This window comes from Brienomyrus brachyistius, chromosome 12, assembly GCF_023856365.1.
Source record: "Brienomyrus brachyistius isolate T26 chromosome 12, BBRACH_0.4, whole genome shotgun sequence".
In the NCBI taxonomy this organism is placed as follows: Eukaryota; Metazoa; Chordata; class Actinopteri; order Osteoglossiformes; family Mormyridae; genus Brienomyrus; species Brienomyrus brachyistius.
The window spans coordinates 22,314,660-22,332,449 of NC_064544.1; the positions used below are offsets into that span (position 1 = coordinate 22,314,660).

Consider the following 17,790-nt stretch of genomic DNA (forward strand, 5'->3'; position numbering starts at 1 on the left):
CCCATCCTGGAGGGTCGGAATCCAACACATTTTGCAGATTTCCCTGTTCAGACACACCTACTCAGCCTGGTAATTAACCGTGTAAGATGTGTTTGAGCAGGGAGATCTGCAAACTGTGTTGGATTCTGGCCCTCCAGGCCCAGAATTGGGGAAATGCCCTAAGTTATATGCAAATGTGAACCACGTGCATATCAAGATCTCCACAAAGTTGGCAAATAACGTTCTTTCTGTAATGTTAACGTTATTTCCACGTTTGACATATTAACATAGGTTTTGTCAGTATGCTAAAATTATTACCTAAACATCATTTTAATGCATTTTACAAATATTGCTTTATAATAAAACATTATTTTCTAAAAGTCTTATAAGTATTTACCATGAATGTGGCATCTGGCCTTGAACCCATGATCTTTAGATCTAGATTATCTACTGTCCTCCCACACCCTTCCGTTAGCTTGGTATTATTAGTCATAGTTGTAGCGGGATAGCATTGGGATAGTAGGATGGTAGTGGAATAACGTTCTGGGAACATCAAGAAAACTGGACGCTTTGATCATTTCCATAACTGAACCATAACGTTCGGAAAACGTTACTGGAATGAAAAATTGTTATTGAGGCTGGTACCATGCAGTGAAGCCCCATTGCAACACGGTGAAGAAACAAGCATAGAGTGTAGGTCACGGAGACATGCAGGGAGCTTGTGGTCACTTCTCTCAAGGTTGCTCCCCTGTCCTGTAATCAGGCAAATGACACGGGACCTTAAGCACTTAGATCTTAAGATGCAGGGGCATTTTGACTCATGGGCAATTAGCCTTCTAAACAATTACACAATTAACACTCTGACACTTTATGCTGCAGGGTCCTCAAAGCACTTCATGAGTGTTTAAAAGCTAAGTGTTTCTTTATCTTGGTGTCACGAATTTATTGTCAGCTGCTGTAAGGATTTCATTCAACTGAGTACCCATAATGATAAATGAACCTTCAACCCTGGACCACTGAGTACAATTCTACTAACAGAAAAGAGATATATGCAGAACAATGGCTGAAGGGCCCTCTTCGTATATGTGGGTCTATTATATGCGTCATACATTATGTAGAATAACACCTGAATGATGCTTTCTACTTCACAGTTTGTCAGGACAGTCAAGAGAACTCAGCAATTCAAAATTCAGTTTCTGCAATAAAACATCTGCTTACCAAGTAATAGTAAACATTTGCATTCAATGGCAGCTAAATTTCCCACATGCAATTAAGCAAAACCTTTTCTGAATGGTGAGCAAAAGAAGAATTTCTGAAAATCCCATAACTCCCTGGATCCTAACTCTCCATTCAGCCACCTCCTACCGCTTCAGACAAGAGTTGTATTCCACCAGCAGTTCATCAACCAAGACCAAAACTGTGACACAAACATTCAAAAGTGCAAGTCGCAATACTCCCCCAACCTGTAGGGAGAACAGAGAGTACTGAGAGAAAACCGCACAACAACACAGGGAGAATGTCTACACACACACACATATGTAGGGTATACCTATCCTTATGGGGCCCGCTCATTTACTTCTATGGGAAAAATGCTAATGCTAACTATGACAACCTTAACCCCCACCCTGCCTTAACCATAACCATAAGTTATAAGTTAGTTTTTGCATTTTTAACTTTTTCATAGCAGTCACTGATTTTTATAAAATAGAATTTTCCCTTATGGGGACCAGGAAATCGGTCCCCATAAGGGAAAAAAACGGATATTGTGTCCCCATAAGGATAGGTATACCCGCTCGCTCGCACACACACACACACACACACACACACAAACCATGGCCCCAGAGGTGAGGCAACAGTGCTAACCACTGTACCACCATACCAGCCTGAAAATTAATTTTTCATTTCAAAATTAACACTACAACAAATCTCAAAATTATTCCATAAAAGTTAGTTGAAGTGGAAAATTTTACAAATATTACACATTACATTTATTTTATTGTCTTCCAACTGCATGTGTCACGTGACCATTTTGGTGATCATGCCTGCAGCAAAAGCTCGGCCAGTTTCATTAGCTCAACATGGAAAACAAGCCTCTTCAGTGTGTCAAATTGTTGGTGATTAATAGCCTAAAACCCAAGAAAATGTTTCCTCATTTTTTATCTTTCACCCCCCCCCCCCCCCCAAAAAAAAATAACCAAGGTAGGAACAAAACTGTGCTTCCAGAATCAAGGTCTGAACCAGACAATTTAAACTGTGCTGTTTTCAAGTAACATCCAGTGGGTCACTGGCAGCCCATACGTCTGTACCTGCACCACTTCCTCCAGCTGCCGTTGTCCCACTGATATCAGAGGCAAGCATTTCCAACAAACCTGGTTATTACTTTTCAAGGACCTTTCTAAAAACAGGTGATTTCTCAAACAGCCTATATTAGCTCAAAAGATATTAAAGCACTTGCCACAACCTGAAGGACATCTATGGGCAAGCAAGGAAACTGATGAGAGAGAGACTGAATCATGAATGTAACTCAGGAGGCAACAGTTACCCGGTCATCTTGGGTAAGCTGAATCAAAAGGGGAAACTGCCAGGTCGATCCCAGGAGGTGATCCAGACCTCAAACAGAAGTTAGGCCTGCAGGCTGGAGTGCAAAGCATAGCTACAGAGAGCTACTCCATTAGGAACTTCATCAACCTAAACTGTGTACCCTTACAGTGAGGATCTACTGCTCAAAGTATTGATACATTATCAGGTCTTGTCTAGTTAAGATCCTTTTTTTAATCCAGCAGATACTTTTCTCCAAAACAACTCACAAGTGAGGAAAGTTTGAGGTCACAGAGCTGGGTCAGCCAGTGTCCAGCATCCCTTTGGGTTGAGAGTTACTCAATCACCCAACCACAATATAATCCTTCAGCCAGCCGCAGGAATTGAATCCACAACCTTCCATTGACACAGATTCATAATCCACTGATCTACTCATCACCCATGGAGACAGTATAGACGGCATTCTGCAAGTTCTATCTTCTCATTAGCTCTGCGAGCTTCCCAACAGCATGTTCATACCTGTGACAGACCATAGAATGTTGTGATTTTGCAATGATGAACAGACCTATGTTATATGAGGACCGGAGGATGATCACCCTTAGCACCCTCAGGGTACAACAGTATGGCTAGACACAGCAAGCTTCTCAGACTGGAGCTTTCCATTGCTGTGACACCTAACCTACATTATATTCCTCACAGTTACAAATTGATTGCAGGTAAATGGAGGAGCTTGTTCCCTGACCTTGTCCATGCCCCCACCCCCATCCCCCACTTCTCAGCTAACAATTCTTCCCAGATACATGCCTGCAACAATGTAGGATCATAGTACTCCTGCTATTGTTGGGTGGAAACTCAAGCTCTTTCTGGCAGAACCCTCCAACTTGTTTCCTATACAAACTTCTTTGTTAGCCATTTTGCAAACCGGCTTTGATGGTCAGAGTAAAAGCCTCCAGCTACTAAGAGCAAAAATGAGCAAGATTACACTAGCATGCCAGCATCCCTTTTCCAATCTTATTACAGTGTATACATCAAGACTAGTGCTGTCAGGCAGTACCAAGAGTTTGTGGGAAAATACTACTTCACTGTTTCAATGCCTGGAAAAACAAACACCAGTATTAGCTTCATGAAATATCCAAATATAGCTACACTCAGAATGTAATTAATTAAATTATATGTACATTCATTAGCAAAAAGAACCTTGAATTTCATTTTACTCAATCAAATAGAAATGATTCACCTTTCAGTGATGTATAGCAGAAAAACACATTAACTTTCTTACATTTATTCTACTGCCACCAAGTCCTTGCTAGCACGCTTTGCTTAGCACGATTCCCCCCGACTCAATCTGTACCTGCCGCGAACAAGACGACAGCCCGCGACTCGACGCCTCCCTTTTCATGACTCTCAGCAGCATTGTCAGCGACCCCACAGATTCAGAAACCGCTTTGTTCTCCATCCTCACATTACCTTGCTTGCTTGCTATTCTTGGCTAAGTCTCAGGCAGCCAATCTGAGTGGTCTACAGCATGCAGGGCAATGTTATAGAGATGCCAGGGATCATTATCCTGTTTCAACAGAACACAGACTAAAGCAACACCATCAGTCTGAGACTGGAGCCTCTTCATGGCTGACCTTGCCTATCACCATACAGGCCTGGCCAGGCTTCCATGACGATTGTTTAATTTGGCACATTCTCCCCGCTCAGTCAGACACCTACAAAGTAAGATGAGTCAAAACCATTTATTTATTTTTTTATTTCACTGGATTACATTCATCAAAACACTTGCAGGAAGAAATACGAAACCCACCATACAAGCTAGGGAGCTATTTTATTTGAACAACATGCATATATGCATCTGTTCATAATTAAACAGTTGTGCACCCAATAAGAAAGCGCACAGTAGAATGCAGATTACAGTAACCAAGGATGGAATCGTCCAAGAACAGGGGAGAAATAAATTGGCAGAATCCAAAAAGGGAAAATGATACAATAGTAGCATTCAGGAACAAAGGGCCGTAACACAATGGTAGAATCCCAAAGTGAGGAACAGTACGAGGGCCAAATCCAGTTAAGAAGGGAATGGTACAATAGTAGAATCCAGGAAAGAGGAGAATGGTACAATGATTCTATTCTCAACGCAGCTTGATTCAATCATAACAAATCTACTAATCGAGCTGTTTTGCATATGAGAACCGGCAGCTAGTTGCTTTCTTTTAAGAGACACAAATTTGGAAGCAATAATTATATTATAACTAAGTAATAGGATATCAATCTCCCTTTTATCAAATACACTAATTCATTCAATGTTTCCAAACCCAGTACTCAGGGACCCCCAGAGAGTCAAGTTTTTGCTCCCTCCCAGGTCCTGTTCAACCCTTACTGTAAGGGTAGAGGAAGGAGCAAATTGTGGACTGTCTGGGGGTCCCTGAGGACCCGGTTGGGAAACAATTTATTAATTTAAATGACAGCATGACTAAAACAACTACTGGAGGGGCGAGGCATGATAAAACAGCCACTTCATACTCACCTGACACTAACAATTATCATGAGGAATGCAGGCAGGTCTCTATGCATCATTACATGTATATTAAATGCTCTGACTGTTGTTTCTTCCATGTCAATTGGTTGGAAAGGATGGTCACTCAATTCTTCCACAGGAAGGCAACAACAAACATATAGCCTAAACCACAAAGAACTGCCTTTCCATGAAAATAATGTGCAATCCAGCACAGCAAAGGCAGGGAATGAATAAATGCTGGCAAATCAGGTTGCTTTGCATGCAAAGATCTGGACATAAACATTGACTGAGAGCTGGACTTAACCTAATTTGGTTCAGTGTATTTTCTAAGCTTGATGAATGAATAAAATAAGCTTTCCAACCCAAACTCTGGATTTAAGCTGAGATGTTGCTGGAAAAGTCTCTCCACATGCCCGCTCATTCTTCTTAGCACCACGCCAGACTCGCGCAAGTCAGTCCCGTAACGAAACGTGTGTGCAACTGGGCAAGAATAACAAATGTAACGAATGTGAGCAACATAATTACAGTTAACTGCATTTAGACTGATATTTAAAAATCAATTTTTAACTCTTGTGGCAATCTAAAAATCCCCACCTTAAAGAAACGCAATTTGGAACTGAATCGATTGTCCCCCACCCTCAGCTCTGGCCTTCACAGGACTGTGTCAACCAAACAGCAAAGGCAGCTCTGCCTGAAATAACAAGACACGTTCAAAGACACTGTACACTCTATAAAATACTGTTAAGCTTATAACGCTCAGTCATCATGGGCCATTGTTTATCCTCATAAAGGTCAATGGTAATTAATGAGCCTCCATATTCATTCTAGTCCTTCACTTTAAATGTATTGGCTGCACACAGTTTATTGAAAAATATAATAATGGTGCATTAATTCAATTACATTAGTGCTCTGTACAGTAAAACACTGACTGTCGCTTCAGTGGGGTAAAGAGAGTGCCAAGGTTCCAGAAGCGTCTGTAAACCACTGCATCTAAACTCCTAATATTACCCTCACTGCATTGATTAGACGAGAGAGGATCCAAACATGGAGGTACCAGGTTCCATTCTGCAATCCAAACCCACTTTCCGAAGCACAGGGGAACCGGTGTTCTGACGAGTTGAACTACCTATGGAGACGTGCTATCGAGCCTTTCTGCGCATGTGCAGTTCCACCGTTTCGGGATTAGGTTTAGGTTTTAGGGGTTAGAGTTAGGGTTTTAGGCGGGTTTTTGGGGGTAAAGGTTAGGGTAAGTGTTTTAGTGGTAAGAGCTCGGGTTAGGGCTATGGATTAATTAGCACTACGGTAGCCCAACTGGACAAAGTAGCTCAACTCGTCAGAACACCGGTAACAGGACAGGAAGGAAACCAAATGCAAATCATATTCCTAAAGCTGTAGTGCAAACACAGTCCGATTGTCAGAAGAAGTCAATCCATCAGGCAGAGGTCACACGTAGAAACAGGCTAGTCATAAATCAAACCAAACATTCACTACGGTAAAGGCATTTAATACTTTTCAAGCAGTCAACTGACAAACCAGACACTTTTAATACATGTCTCCCACCAGGCTGATGATCTAAAGCAGTGCTTTTCAAACCAGTCATCATTTTTTGCCCTCCCCCAGCTTCCAAGACATCTGTACTGGGTATTTGGTTCTCTTGATTGTTTGGTTCAGGCCGGCTGGGAGCTGGGAGAGAGCAAACATGTGGACCGTCTGGGGTCCTACAGGACTGGGCTGGGAAACATTGACCTAAAAGTATGAATAGGGTCTGAATGGAGGCTGTGTTTAATGCAGGAGTGACATGTTTAAAACAATTTCCTAAGTGACCCAGAACCTCACCTGTCAGTGGAAACAAACAAGCAAACAAATACAATTAAGTTAAATTTTTGTGCAATAACAATAATAATAAAAACATGCAATTTTTTTTCTTGAGGTAATCCTGTGATGTCACCATCTGTAACAACATCACAATCTAATAACACCATCTGTGACATAAACCCAGTTTAATACAGCGCTAATTTATAATTACGACACCTAAGTTACTACTGAAATAAGCGTTTGTCCGGGGGGGGGGGGGGGGGGGGTTAAATGCTGAGGGCGTGTCTGAGAACGATGAAGACCCTGCAACTGACGATGATGGTTATAATAATAATAATAATAATAATAATAAAAACAACAATAATAATAATAATAATAATAATTATTATTATTATTATTATTAATCATCCTTATTATAATTTATTATTATTGTAACTTTGACTGCGTTGTATATTGAATATATTAAATATATGCTCAATGTCTCCTACGGATCGTTTCGTTAAATTAATGCAATCCCATGCAACTGTAGTCATTATTATCGGTTACAACTATGACTTTACCCCATTTCAGATTAATGTATGACTCACAACTCAACTTGCTCACCATCGCCTTCGGGGTATGTGACAGTCATGTAACAATCCGGCAGTGAACGCGAATTAAGAAAGACTGGAAGTAAGTGAAACATACTCGTTTTTCGGATATATCCTCTCCTGGAAGACTTTATCCAACGGGATAACCGTTTGCCCAAGAAACACATCGAGTCCGATCAAAGCCCGGTGCATCAGCGTCAGGACCAGGTCGCCGCTCCCCGGCGGATAGGCGCTGCGTCCCTTCGGCTCCAGCACCCCGGGGAGCAGCTCGAAAATGCATTCTTCATTCCACTCCGGGGATGTCGTTTTCTCGACTACGGCCGTAGTGAATTTCTCCTTTCCGACTTGTATAATGGTGTAGACGTCGCTTGTCCCATGCTTGCCCTTCGCTCTCAGTCCCCTGCCTCGGAGAACCGTCACCTGGACGTGAGTGGGCACCCACCTCTGCTCACTGTCAATGTTTACCAGCGACATCTCATCAGATATTCAAAGCAAGCATGCGATCGCGATACACAGCGTCCAGGTTACGACAGTCCGCGGACAATGAGCTATATTTATATATTAAAAATCTGTTTAGTCACCGATTTAGTTTCCAGAGCGAAGCTAGCCTGCAGGATGGCTATTGCGCATTATGCTGTTTCTCTCGCCGAAAGTTGTCCTCTGCGATCTCCGCTAGTCGCCCTTAGTGTTTCAAGCTATCGAGGCTCCAAACGTTCCCGGCGAGACCCGTTTCGTAGCCCCCGCCCTGCAGAACCAGCCCAGAACCAGCCGGGCGGATAAATGCAGCCCAAGCCCGAGCCGACGTCACTCCGGGAGGAAGCGTCCCCGGCCCCACGCTACGCCGCCTGCCCTCCAACTTCGCAGCCCGGAGCTTTGCTGACTTATTTAAAATGCCTCGTTTTCGTTACTTCCATCGCATCCCCGGCTTGTTTTTACTAAAACGTCCGATAGGATCGTTTCCTATTCCAGATGCTTTCAGATGACTGTCTGATTGTCGACTTAGCCGCTGTTAATAAAAGGCATTTTCTGAAGTCGTACTGCGGGGTTACGGAGAAAAGCTGCTCCGGGATGACATAACATTGCAGATGCCGTGATCAACTGTATTCAGTCCCTAGAAAAAATGAAATTATTTGCAGTTAGCTATAAAAAATTTCATTTATATATTAAAGGATATGTATTTATTTCCTATGCAGTTTTGGGAGCTGAGACGACGCGTGTTCGATGTTGCCCAGATGGGTAGTGCGGCTGGATTGAGTAGCGCATGAGTACAAGTTACGAGCCGAAACAACCCGCAAGGGTGCGGCTCTGGCTGGGAAACCTGACCGTGAAGCTGCCCTGTATCATGTCCCACGCGATGCATTAATCAATAACGAGTTACAATTAAACATAATTACTATCTGTGGACGGGATTGTGAAGACGGCATAATGAGAGGAGGGAGTTAATGTTAAAAAAAAGAAACCTCTTAACGTGCGGCATTCATTAGAGGCAAATTAATTGTCTTAGAATGTTGCATCTCAATCATCAACATAAGTCCTCATGATGATGAAAAACTCTAAATTATTGTATTTTTGTCCTGGTCTTTTTTTATGACAGTGAACAGGATTTGAAAACGTAGCCTTAAAACCAAAATGATGGAGTAAGTCCTGGAAACATCCCCGCTGCGCTATCTGTAGGCCTGTGCGTTATCCGTCTGTGTGTGATGTGCATTTAGTCACGATAACCGTGTAATAATCCCACCAAATATACCAGTTGTGAGAAAATCCCAGTGACACTCACACATGTAGATATAAAAATGTTTGTATAAAAAATTATTCCTGCACTCTTGCACTACTTCCTCTTACTTAATGCTGATTTTGCACACTATAGATATGGCGATTATAATCTATGCCTATTGTCTGTAATACGTGCTGTCTCCGTTTTACCTCTCAAACTTGTGTCTCTCACTACCATTCTTTTCCCATAGTATGGAGTTAAGCAACCTGCCATTTCACTGTACAATGTACTCAGTATAACTGTGTATGTGAGAAATATAATTTAGAAACTTTATTTACTTTTGAATTACACTATGTAAGGAGTCTAAACTAAGGTGAAATCCGAATGGGGAGCCCATAACCAAAGGGTGGGGTGCGGTAGGGCACTCACACATACGCTCAAAGTAATTCCGCCCAGAATTATTACATTTTTAGGTTCTTGTGCCTGGGATCGGCTCCAGGCCCCCGTGACCCTCAGCAGAAGAAGCGGTCAGAAGATGGCTGGATAGAATACTTCTATTTATATACGTCTGTTTATCCATGGAAAAAAATATCCTGAGGTGAACCGCTGTCTAAAGAGTAACTGAAAAGTTTAGAATATGAATATCAGGGTTTGTCTATAGCAGCAATGCAGCAAGGCAGTCAATTAGAGGCTTTGCTGTGCTGAGTACCGCACAGTTAAGAAATGGCCTACATCTGCAAAAGCAAGAGGGCGTGACTGTCGATGAAGTGTAGCATTCATTTCATCAATGCGTTCAAAGAAATACATATAAGAGTAAAACCTGAGTAGATCTTGGGGGTGTCTCTAATGTGATATTTTCACCTCATAAGACATGACATAGAGCATCCTGGGACCAAACACTACAAGCGTACTGAGCATGAAATACATCTCACATCTCTGTGTCCCTACTTTTATCACAATAATAAAGGTGAGATACAAAATGTCCTTTTAAACATTAATCAGAAATACTCACCAGCAATTGTCACACGTTTATGTGTGTGTGTGTAATATATATGATGTAACATTTAAATGTCACCCTCGGTCGTGCACAAACCCAATAAAAAGGCCAGCACAGAGTAGATATGGCTCATTTGAGAGCATCGTAGACCCCCACTCCCCCCATGGTCTCCTGCTGCAGATAGACGGCAGGCAGCCAAGCGGCCGGCAGTGGCGGAGGGGGAGGGACGGTGCTGGGCTGTTCTGCTGAAAGCTCTCCACTGCAGAGGTGCAGTGTGCGGGCTCCGGCGAGGCAGTTAGGCGTTAGCCATCGTTCCGTAGCACAGTGTTGTGCCATTTCTATCTCAAGGCTCTACATGTTTCAGCAGAGAAAAGCCGTCAGTGAACCTTGCACCAGTATCTTACTCAATTCAACTCAAATTGATGTAAATGTTTAAAAATTAACAGCATGGGGGCATTTTAAAAATGTTTTTCAGTGCTAATTTTATAAAAGTGCAACATAGAACAGAATTTTTTTTTTTTTTTTTTAACCAAACAGAAAATTATTATTAGCGTTGTTATTGTTATTGTTGTTGAAATGACAAATTATGGCTGGTTTAACATTTAAAGGAATGACTGATGAGCATTGCTTTACACTGGTGACCACAGTAATCCTAGCATCTAGGGCAGAATTGTCAAATCACAGTCCTCAGGTTCCCTGCACTGAAGCCTCTGTGGCCAATCAGAATCCTTAATTATTAAACTAACTACCTGGGAGAACTGAAAAAAAGGACTGGATTTGGAATTGTGGTCCAGATTTGAAGAGCCTTGATCTAGACTGATTGAATTACCATTATAGTCAGTTAAATTGATCTTTAAATGGAAAAACTGGTCAGACACAGGGTTTGGCACTTAAAGTAAAAATAAGTGCATCACAACTCTTATCCATGTTGTTGGGCATGGGGGCTGCCTTGGGCCGGCGTTGATTTCACACAGTCTCGGGCTCACCAGACATGCAAACCAAATCTAATCCAGCTGGAGCATATGCTGCAAACAGCCCCAAAGCCTAACACAGGGGTGTGCCTTAACATTTGGCAAATTAGTGTGTATCCTACAGTCGGCGCTGCTTAGCAAATTGTGCTACACCTGCAACTGCCAGAAGGACAGTATGGCTTATAGCTAAGCTAAAGGCAAAGCCATTATCCTACAGATCAATACAGTGACTGGAATCAGATCAGGGATCGGATGCAATGCCTGTACCTGACAGAGAGGTTTTCCCAGTTGGGTTTCATTACCTCTGCTTTACAGTGGATGGAATCAGAGAGATCTCTGCATCTGGAGGAGACGTTGACTGTTAATAATCCAAGCAATGGATCTAAGCTTTCAGCTACACCTTAACCCCTAAATAGGCTAATATGTTTAATGTATGTAAAGTGGATAGGACCACACAGTATATTAAGCTGTGATTTATGTCACACACATTAAAGACTCTGATTCCATGTCACCAATGGCTGTCCTATTTTAAACAAAGTGTATAACCCCCCCATCCCCCAAAGCTGTAAGTTAAGTTATACTCATTACATGAATACACTTTCCTTCTTCCACAAATACAAAAAAAAAATTATGTTATTATGTCATTTAAGCAAGAGTAATTAGAAAATATTTTGCACAATGTTCTCATAATATTTGGGAGCGGGATAAGGGTAGCTTTGCATCAGGGTAATTTCACAAAGATGTTCAATTATTTCGTCATCATATTAAAAATGCAGTGGCTGACGTCCTGCGTCTGGCTTTTGTTAGTCGACAAACAAGCTGCAAGCTGTGGATTCTCATCATAAGGTTTAATAGTGAGGTCTCTGGCGTGCGGAGATCTCTGTGTGAAAGGGGAAGGCAGAGAGCGCTGCCGGGTTTGGCTGGTTGAGTGCGGCATGCTGGGTGTTAGTCACACTGGGGTTTGTGATGGAGGGCGGGGGGCCGGAGAGTCCCTCATTAAGCAGGATGCCAAGTCACAGGACAGCATCAGTTGACCAGCGATCCCATGGTCTTCTTCTAAAAGAAGCCAGAGCCTCTGGCCCATTAGTGTGTCCGATGGAATCTCACATAATTTTTTGGGTATCTCCTATTTTCGCCATGTTTTACTATATCCAGTTATGCAGAATTACTGAAGTATTCATATCTCCTTTATGTTTCACGTTGATTTAGCATGTTTTGGAGCCCCCTGCTGCATTTCATGGAAAACTGCAGCCACAATGAAAACTCTCCCTTGGCGGTTAAACACAGGCTAATATCGACCCCTGCTGTATATTATAGGACACTGCAGCCACATTTTCATACTTAAAGATTTTCCACCTACTTATTTCACTGCAATGCATTCCACATACATGCAGAAATTTCAAGTTAGCAAAAACGGAATGAAATAACTGTTGCAAGTGCACAAGTAATACATGACACTAACACTTTCGATTTGCACAAAAGAAACATTGGTGTCCATAGGCATTGCGATGTACTGTGATTTAGCTGGTATGGGACAACATGTGATTCAAAATAACGTTCAGCTAAAAGGCTGGACCATAACTAGACAGCTAGACTATCCACACACACACACACACACTCACATATATACAATGTACATGTGTATGTGTGTGTGTGTGTGAGAGAGAGAGAGAGAGAGAGAGAGAGAAAGAGAGAAATTAAGAGACCACTCTATATTTTGATTCACAAATGCATTTTCAAATCCTGTTTTTTCATGTTTCTGCTGGAACCAGCCAGGTAAAGGGCAGAAGCGACTTCCTAAAGCCAGAGATGACCGTTAACTAACAAACAGAATTAGTTCATGCAAGAAAGATAAATAACACACTAACAGTTATCCAATTTCATCAATACTAATCATTACAAATCATGCGTTCCTGGTAGTTTCTGTTCTCACTTAAAACCTTTACATACAGATTATTCAGTAGCATAACACAATCAAAGATACAGCCCCCCACAATAAATTTTAATTTACAAAGATTCCAGGACATTTACAAATTTTACATGATCGATGTAAAAATAAACTGGCAAACTATTTTAAAACCTTTTGTCTGAAATAATAAAAGTATAAATAATATCCTGTGGGTCACCCATCCATTTTCTGTAACTGCTTGCTCTATTCAGGGTCATTGGGAATCCAGAGACACACATGGAACCCTGAAAGAGACTTGAACCGTAACCCCAAAGGTAGAAGGCAACAGTGCTAACCGATATCAGAGTATAAGATATCAGATGTTGTGAAAATTGTAATATTTATAAAGGATAGTTGTGTGGTTAATCTGTTAATAGGATTTTTGGTTTTCAAACTAGATTGCAATTGGTGGCTGTTTCTGGTTCCGAATAGATGAGTTTGCATTTCGCTTCTGAGGACATGCTGGTTTGGTAACCATAGAGTTGGAGAGCTTCTCTGTTCTACCTGTTGACCCTGGGTCACTCATCTCAAACTTGAGACTCTGCGAGCTACTGATAGTCCCCTGCCCAGAGTCTCTGGAGCTGTCTGGAGAGCAAGCACCAAGCGAGTCACCATTACTCATTTGCATGCTGCTGAGAACAGAAGACAAAGGGTAGTTGTTGGGGTCAGAGCGGTACCTAGACTGCTTGGCTCTTTTCAGAGATGCTTGGTCTACTCGGGTAAAGCAGATGCAGCTGGCAGAGGAGTATCGTGGAATATCGTAGATGTCCTCGTCAGCCATGCCTCGGATAAGACTGTCGATCCCACAGGACCTCATGTGCATGTACGGGGAGTTTGGGTCATCATCTGTGGTCAAGTCGATGGTGGACATGTCCTCCTTGGGCAGGCCCTGGGATACGTTGCCTTCTTTAGCCCTTCTGGACATGGTGTATGCATAGTCAGGAGGGGATAGTTGTCGAAACAGGCTAGGATTCGAGCCCTGCATGCCGGAATAGTGCTCTGACAGCTGGCTTGATTCCTGCTTCTCTGTGTTTGGGAGTTTGATGGACGAAGGCCGTGTTGGTGTCTGATTGGTGTGATCTGGGCTCTCTTTGTTCATCTCATTGTTCTCCTGAAAAGGCTTAGACGCATTTTGCGTGATGTGATGGTCAGTGACAGTTTCATTCTTTGCAAACTTCATCCTGATCTGCAGAAAAACATTTGCATTTTATTTTTCTGGATTTATTTAACACATCCTTTGTCCAAAGCATCGTGGGAATCAGAGAGCAGGGTTAGCCAGACCCTGAAGCCATTGGGGTTAAGAACCTTGCTCAAGGACCTAATAGTGAAATCAATTTGCCAGCCTTGGAATTTCAACCAGCAACCTTCTCATCTCAAGTACAAGATCCTAACCCACAAAACAACACACAACTGCAACTGATTTAAAGAAGTATACTGTAAAAAATAAATGTTTGCATACTTTATTACTGTATTAAATAATGCAAATTGCACATTTGGAAAAGTCAACCTTAAGTTGGACTGGCACTCCACCAAGCTTCAGCTCTACCATCCCCCGTGAGGTTGGAAGATGAATAAATGGAATTTTAAATTGGAATGTATGATGAATTGAATAACCAAAAAGGGAGGTAACCTCTGGATGTAATTTTTCCATCTGCTAAGATAATTTAAGTGACTTACCTGACTAACTTTGTTGAACAGTATGCAAATTCCTATTATAGTTGCAATGCAGAGTGTAGCATTGACCACGACTAAAGCAAGGACAGAAACCTCAAGAAGAGTAACTCCCTCGAGAGAGGAGGAGTTGTATGTTTGGCCACGAGCTGTATCCTAAAACAGAACACAAGACAGTACATCAGCAGAGCAGGCAGTAGAATTACCGCAGTTACCACCAACGGGACAAAACTGATCGCAAGACATTATTTGGGTTTCAGAGGAAAACAGTCAAATCAACAGTTGTACCACTGATATGCTATTCAGTTCAGGACCCTTTTGTGCTGGAAACAGCTCAGGGAACAAAGACTGTTGTCTAGCTGTGTGTCTAAGAGCAGATTTTATTTGTGTGTAAAAACATTTAGAAAAGAAACACGGTTCAGATTATCCCAGAAACAGTTCATAAGGACGTTCCCCTTGGTGACCTTAACCTAGCAGTTTATCCAGTGCAACTCATGACCAATGGTGTAGGAGTATGATACTGCAATTTCATTATTTTTATGCAGAGATCTATTTCTTGGGGGAGGGGGGGACAGGAGTGAATGAAGTCAAATTAAATATTGGCAGGTACGCGTCCCCCTCCATTCCCCTGGTTCCAAAGCCCCTGCCCACCACACTTTGCGAAGATGTAGCCTTTACAGGGTGGATGTCCCAGGCCAGAGTGAGTCGAAGTTTTGAGTCGATTCAGTCTCCTTTTCATAAGTCCCCATTATATAAACCAGACTGGGTGGTATGTGCCTCCCTTCTGTGTGTGTGGAGTTTGCTTGATTTCCTGATGTTATGCGGTTATCCTGCATGTATGTAGGGTGCCACGTGTGATCCAAAGACGTCCTGTTAGCTAAACTGGCATCTCTAAATTGGCCACAGTGCCATGCGTGTGCCCTGTAACGGACTGGTATTTGTTCCCCAGCATCGTGCCCTGTGCTGCCTGGGATGGTCTGCCCCTCATCCACCGCTACTCCTTTGATTTTATCCCAGTCAACAGTCACGTTAATCCTGTAACCCAAACCAAGCACAAATTTCACCCTCACATACTTGTGTCACATGTTTCAGTGAATCCTCCCAGAAATTAAACCAAAAAAAATAACCTAATTCTATAGAAGACCTGTGTGCCTTCCAGCAGAACACACACAACAATTAAGGTATCTGCAGTATCTGCTTGAGAAGATGAATTACATGGTATAATCAGAACATATGGGTCAAGCCATATCTGTGAGTCTGTGAGGCTGCTTATCAAATATCAGCTTAATGTGAAAAATATCATTGATATCATTTGTTTTTCCTGGAACATTCATAACCTATTGTTCTACCAGTGACGCAAATAGCAGTAAATTATGTGAATAAATGAGCAGCTCTTAGTTCCCCCTGTTTGTCATCTGATTTGCCCAGCGATTTGTGCCTTCAGGTGAGCTGAGCAGCTGCTATAAGCACAATGGCCTTTAGGACTGGGAAGTTTTTACAGGTCACTGCGGTCCAAGTTCCCCTAAAGCTCCATACTAAGTGATGAAAATTCAGTCTATGCTGACAAATCTGCACAAACACATTAATAGCATACATGTCTATGAGGTGTAAATACAATCAGTGACCACTTTAATAGGTACACTTATTAGCATGCTTTCCTGTTAGCTAAACGTATTTGGTCGCTCTCCTCTGCCGTCCCTCTGCCACAGAATTTCCACTGACCATTTGCTTTAAACTCCAGGCACTGCAGTGTGCAGGAAATCCCAGGAGGCTGATCCCTGGTGCTGGAACCACCACATCTGACACCGACAATCACACCACTTTCCAAATCTTCGATCACACATCTTACCCTAACAGTAACAGCCTTGACCCTGGCTGTGTGCTGTCTGCATTTATTTGCAGCCACATGATTCACTGCTTGGGGGAACAAGCTGTTTGCATCCACAGACAAATGTTGGCAACGTGTGGCTCAGTGGGCTAAGCCTGTGTGCTTGTAATCAGAAGGTCGCCAGTTTGAACCCAGCCTCGGCACATCGATTAGTGAAATCCTTAACCCCCAGCTCCCTAACAGGTGGCTGAGCTTCACAGCCAGCTTACACTATAAATTTCCCCAGAGGGATCAATGAAGTATCTAATCCACTGGGTATAGTTTTTAATTGGTATCTATGAATTGCCTGTAGAACTTATGTGTGTGTCCTGCAGTGGGCTGGCTTGCCATTTGGCTGTCCCCTGCATTACCACCACAGATAAACATAAAGAATTACCAGGAATCTTTCTACAAGAGACTGGTGTCTAACTGCACAACATAAATTATATACACATAACACATTATATATCACATAATTACAACTTCATGCTAAACCAATAGACTAGCATATTGTCAGATGGAAAGACACATACCTTTAAAAGAACACAGAAAAAGAGAAGTATGAAGCTCTCCATTCTTCTCTGACAAGTGAAAGGCAAAGAGGCAGTGGGTGGATTTACAGGAAACCTTCTTTTATATGTGCCTGGAAACAGGAACCTAAAGACAGCAGGTGCGCTGCAGTGTGTTTTAAAAGAGCCCATATTATCCTTAATGTTCCCCACCTTTCTGTAAAGTGGTATACAACTCCTGTTCATAAATACTGTACCACTGTAATCTAACCATCATACTATAGCAGTCACAGACCCTCTAGCATCTCCCTCCATGAGAAGAATAAAATAATGTGGAATCACTGATTTCTCCTGGATGGTCTTAAGAGTGTAAGAAGTTTCTTCCCATAAGAGATATAATCAGTTTTATTGTTTAGCATTATTTTATTAGTCTTTATAGGGGAATCATTATAAAACGCAATTTATGGGCACCCAGGACACACATTATTTGTAAATTGACATTATTACCGTGTTCTGCTAAAACATCTTATAGATGTGATGTGTATGTGTAAGAGGTACTTGAGAACTTGAGGTGTGGACTTAGTCTGGCAGTGCAGGCAGACGCCGCCAGGCATCTGTAATCATTCCGGGTCATGTAAATAAAAGGTTAGACATGTTTACATTAGATATTAGA

The 17,790-nt window shown here is 42.1% G+C and overlaps 2 protein-coding genes across 3 annotated transcripts in view; both read right to left on the minus strand.

The window, feature by feature from the left end:
- LOC125705046 (rab11 family-interacting protein 5-like) overlaps window positions 1–8,671 on the minus strand; it is a 34,683-nt gene extending 26,012 nt beyond the window's left edge. For both annotated transcript variants that reach the window (XM_048971364.1, XM_048971363.1), the window contains exon 1: window positions 7,538–8,671. In XM_048971364.1, coding sequence (XP_048827321.1) covers window positions 7,538–7,914 — 377 coding nt within the window. In that variant the 5' untranslated portion in view covers window positions 7,915–8,671. The remainder of the gene's footprint in view (window positions 1–7,537) is intronic.
- Window positions 8,672–12,837: 4,166 nt separating this feature from the next.
- Window positions 12,838–17,211, minus strand: LOC125705275 (uncharacterized). Its single transcript, XM_048971738.1, has 3 exons — window positions 17,142–17,211; window positions 14,748–14,897; window positions 12,838–14,256 (listed from the first exon to the last, which is right to left on the minus strand). Exons 1-3 carry the CDS (start codon window positions 17,181–17,183, stop codon window positions 13,465–13,467), a joined length of 984 nt encoding a protein of 327 aa, XP_048827695.1. The 5' UTR covers window positions 17,184–17,211; the 3' UTR covers window positions 12,838–13,464.
- Between the last annotated feature and the right edge of the window lie 579 nt (window positions 17,212–17,790).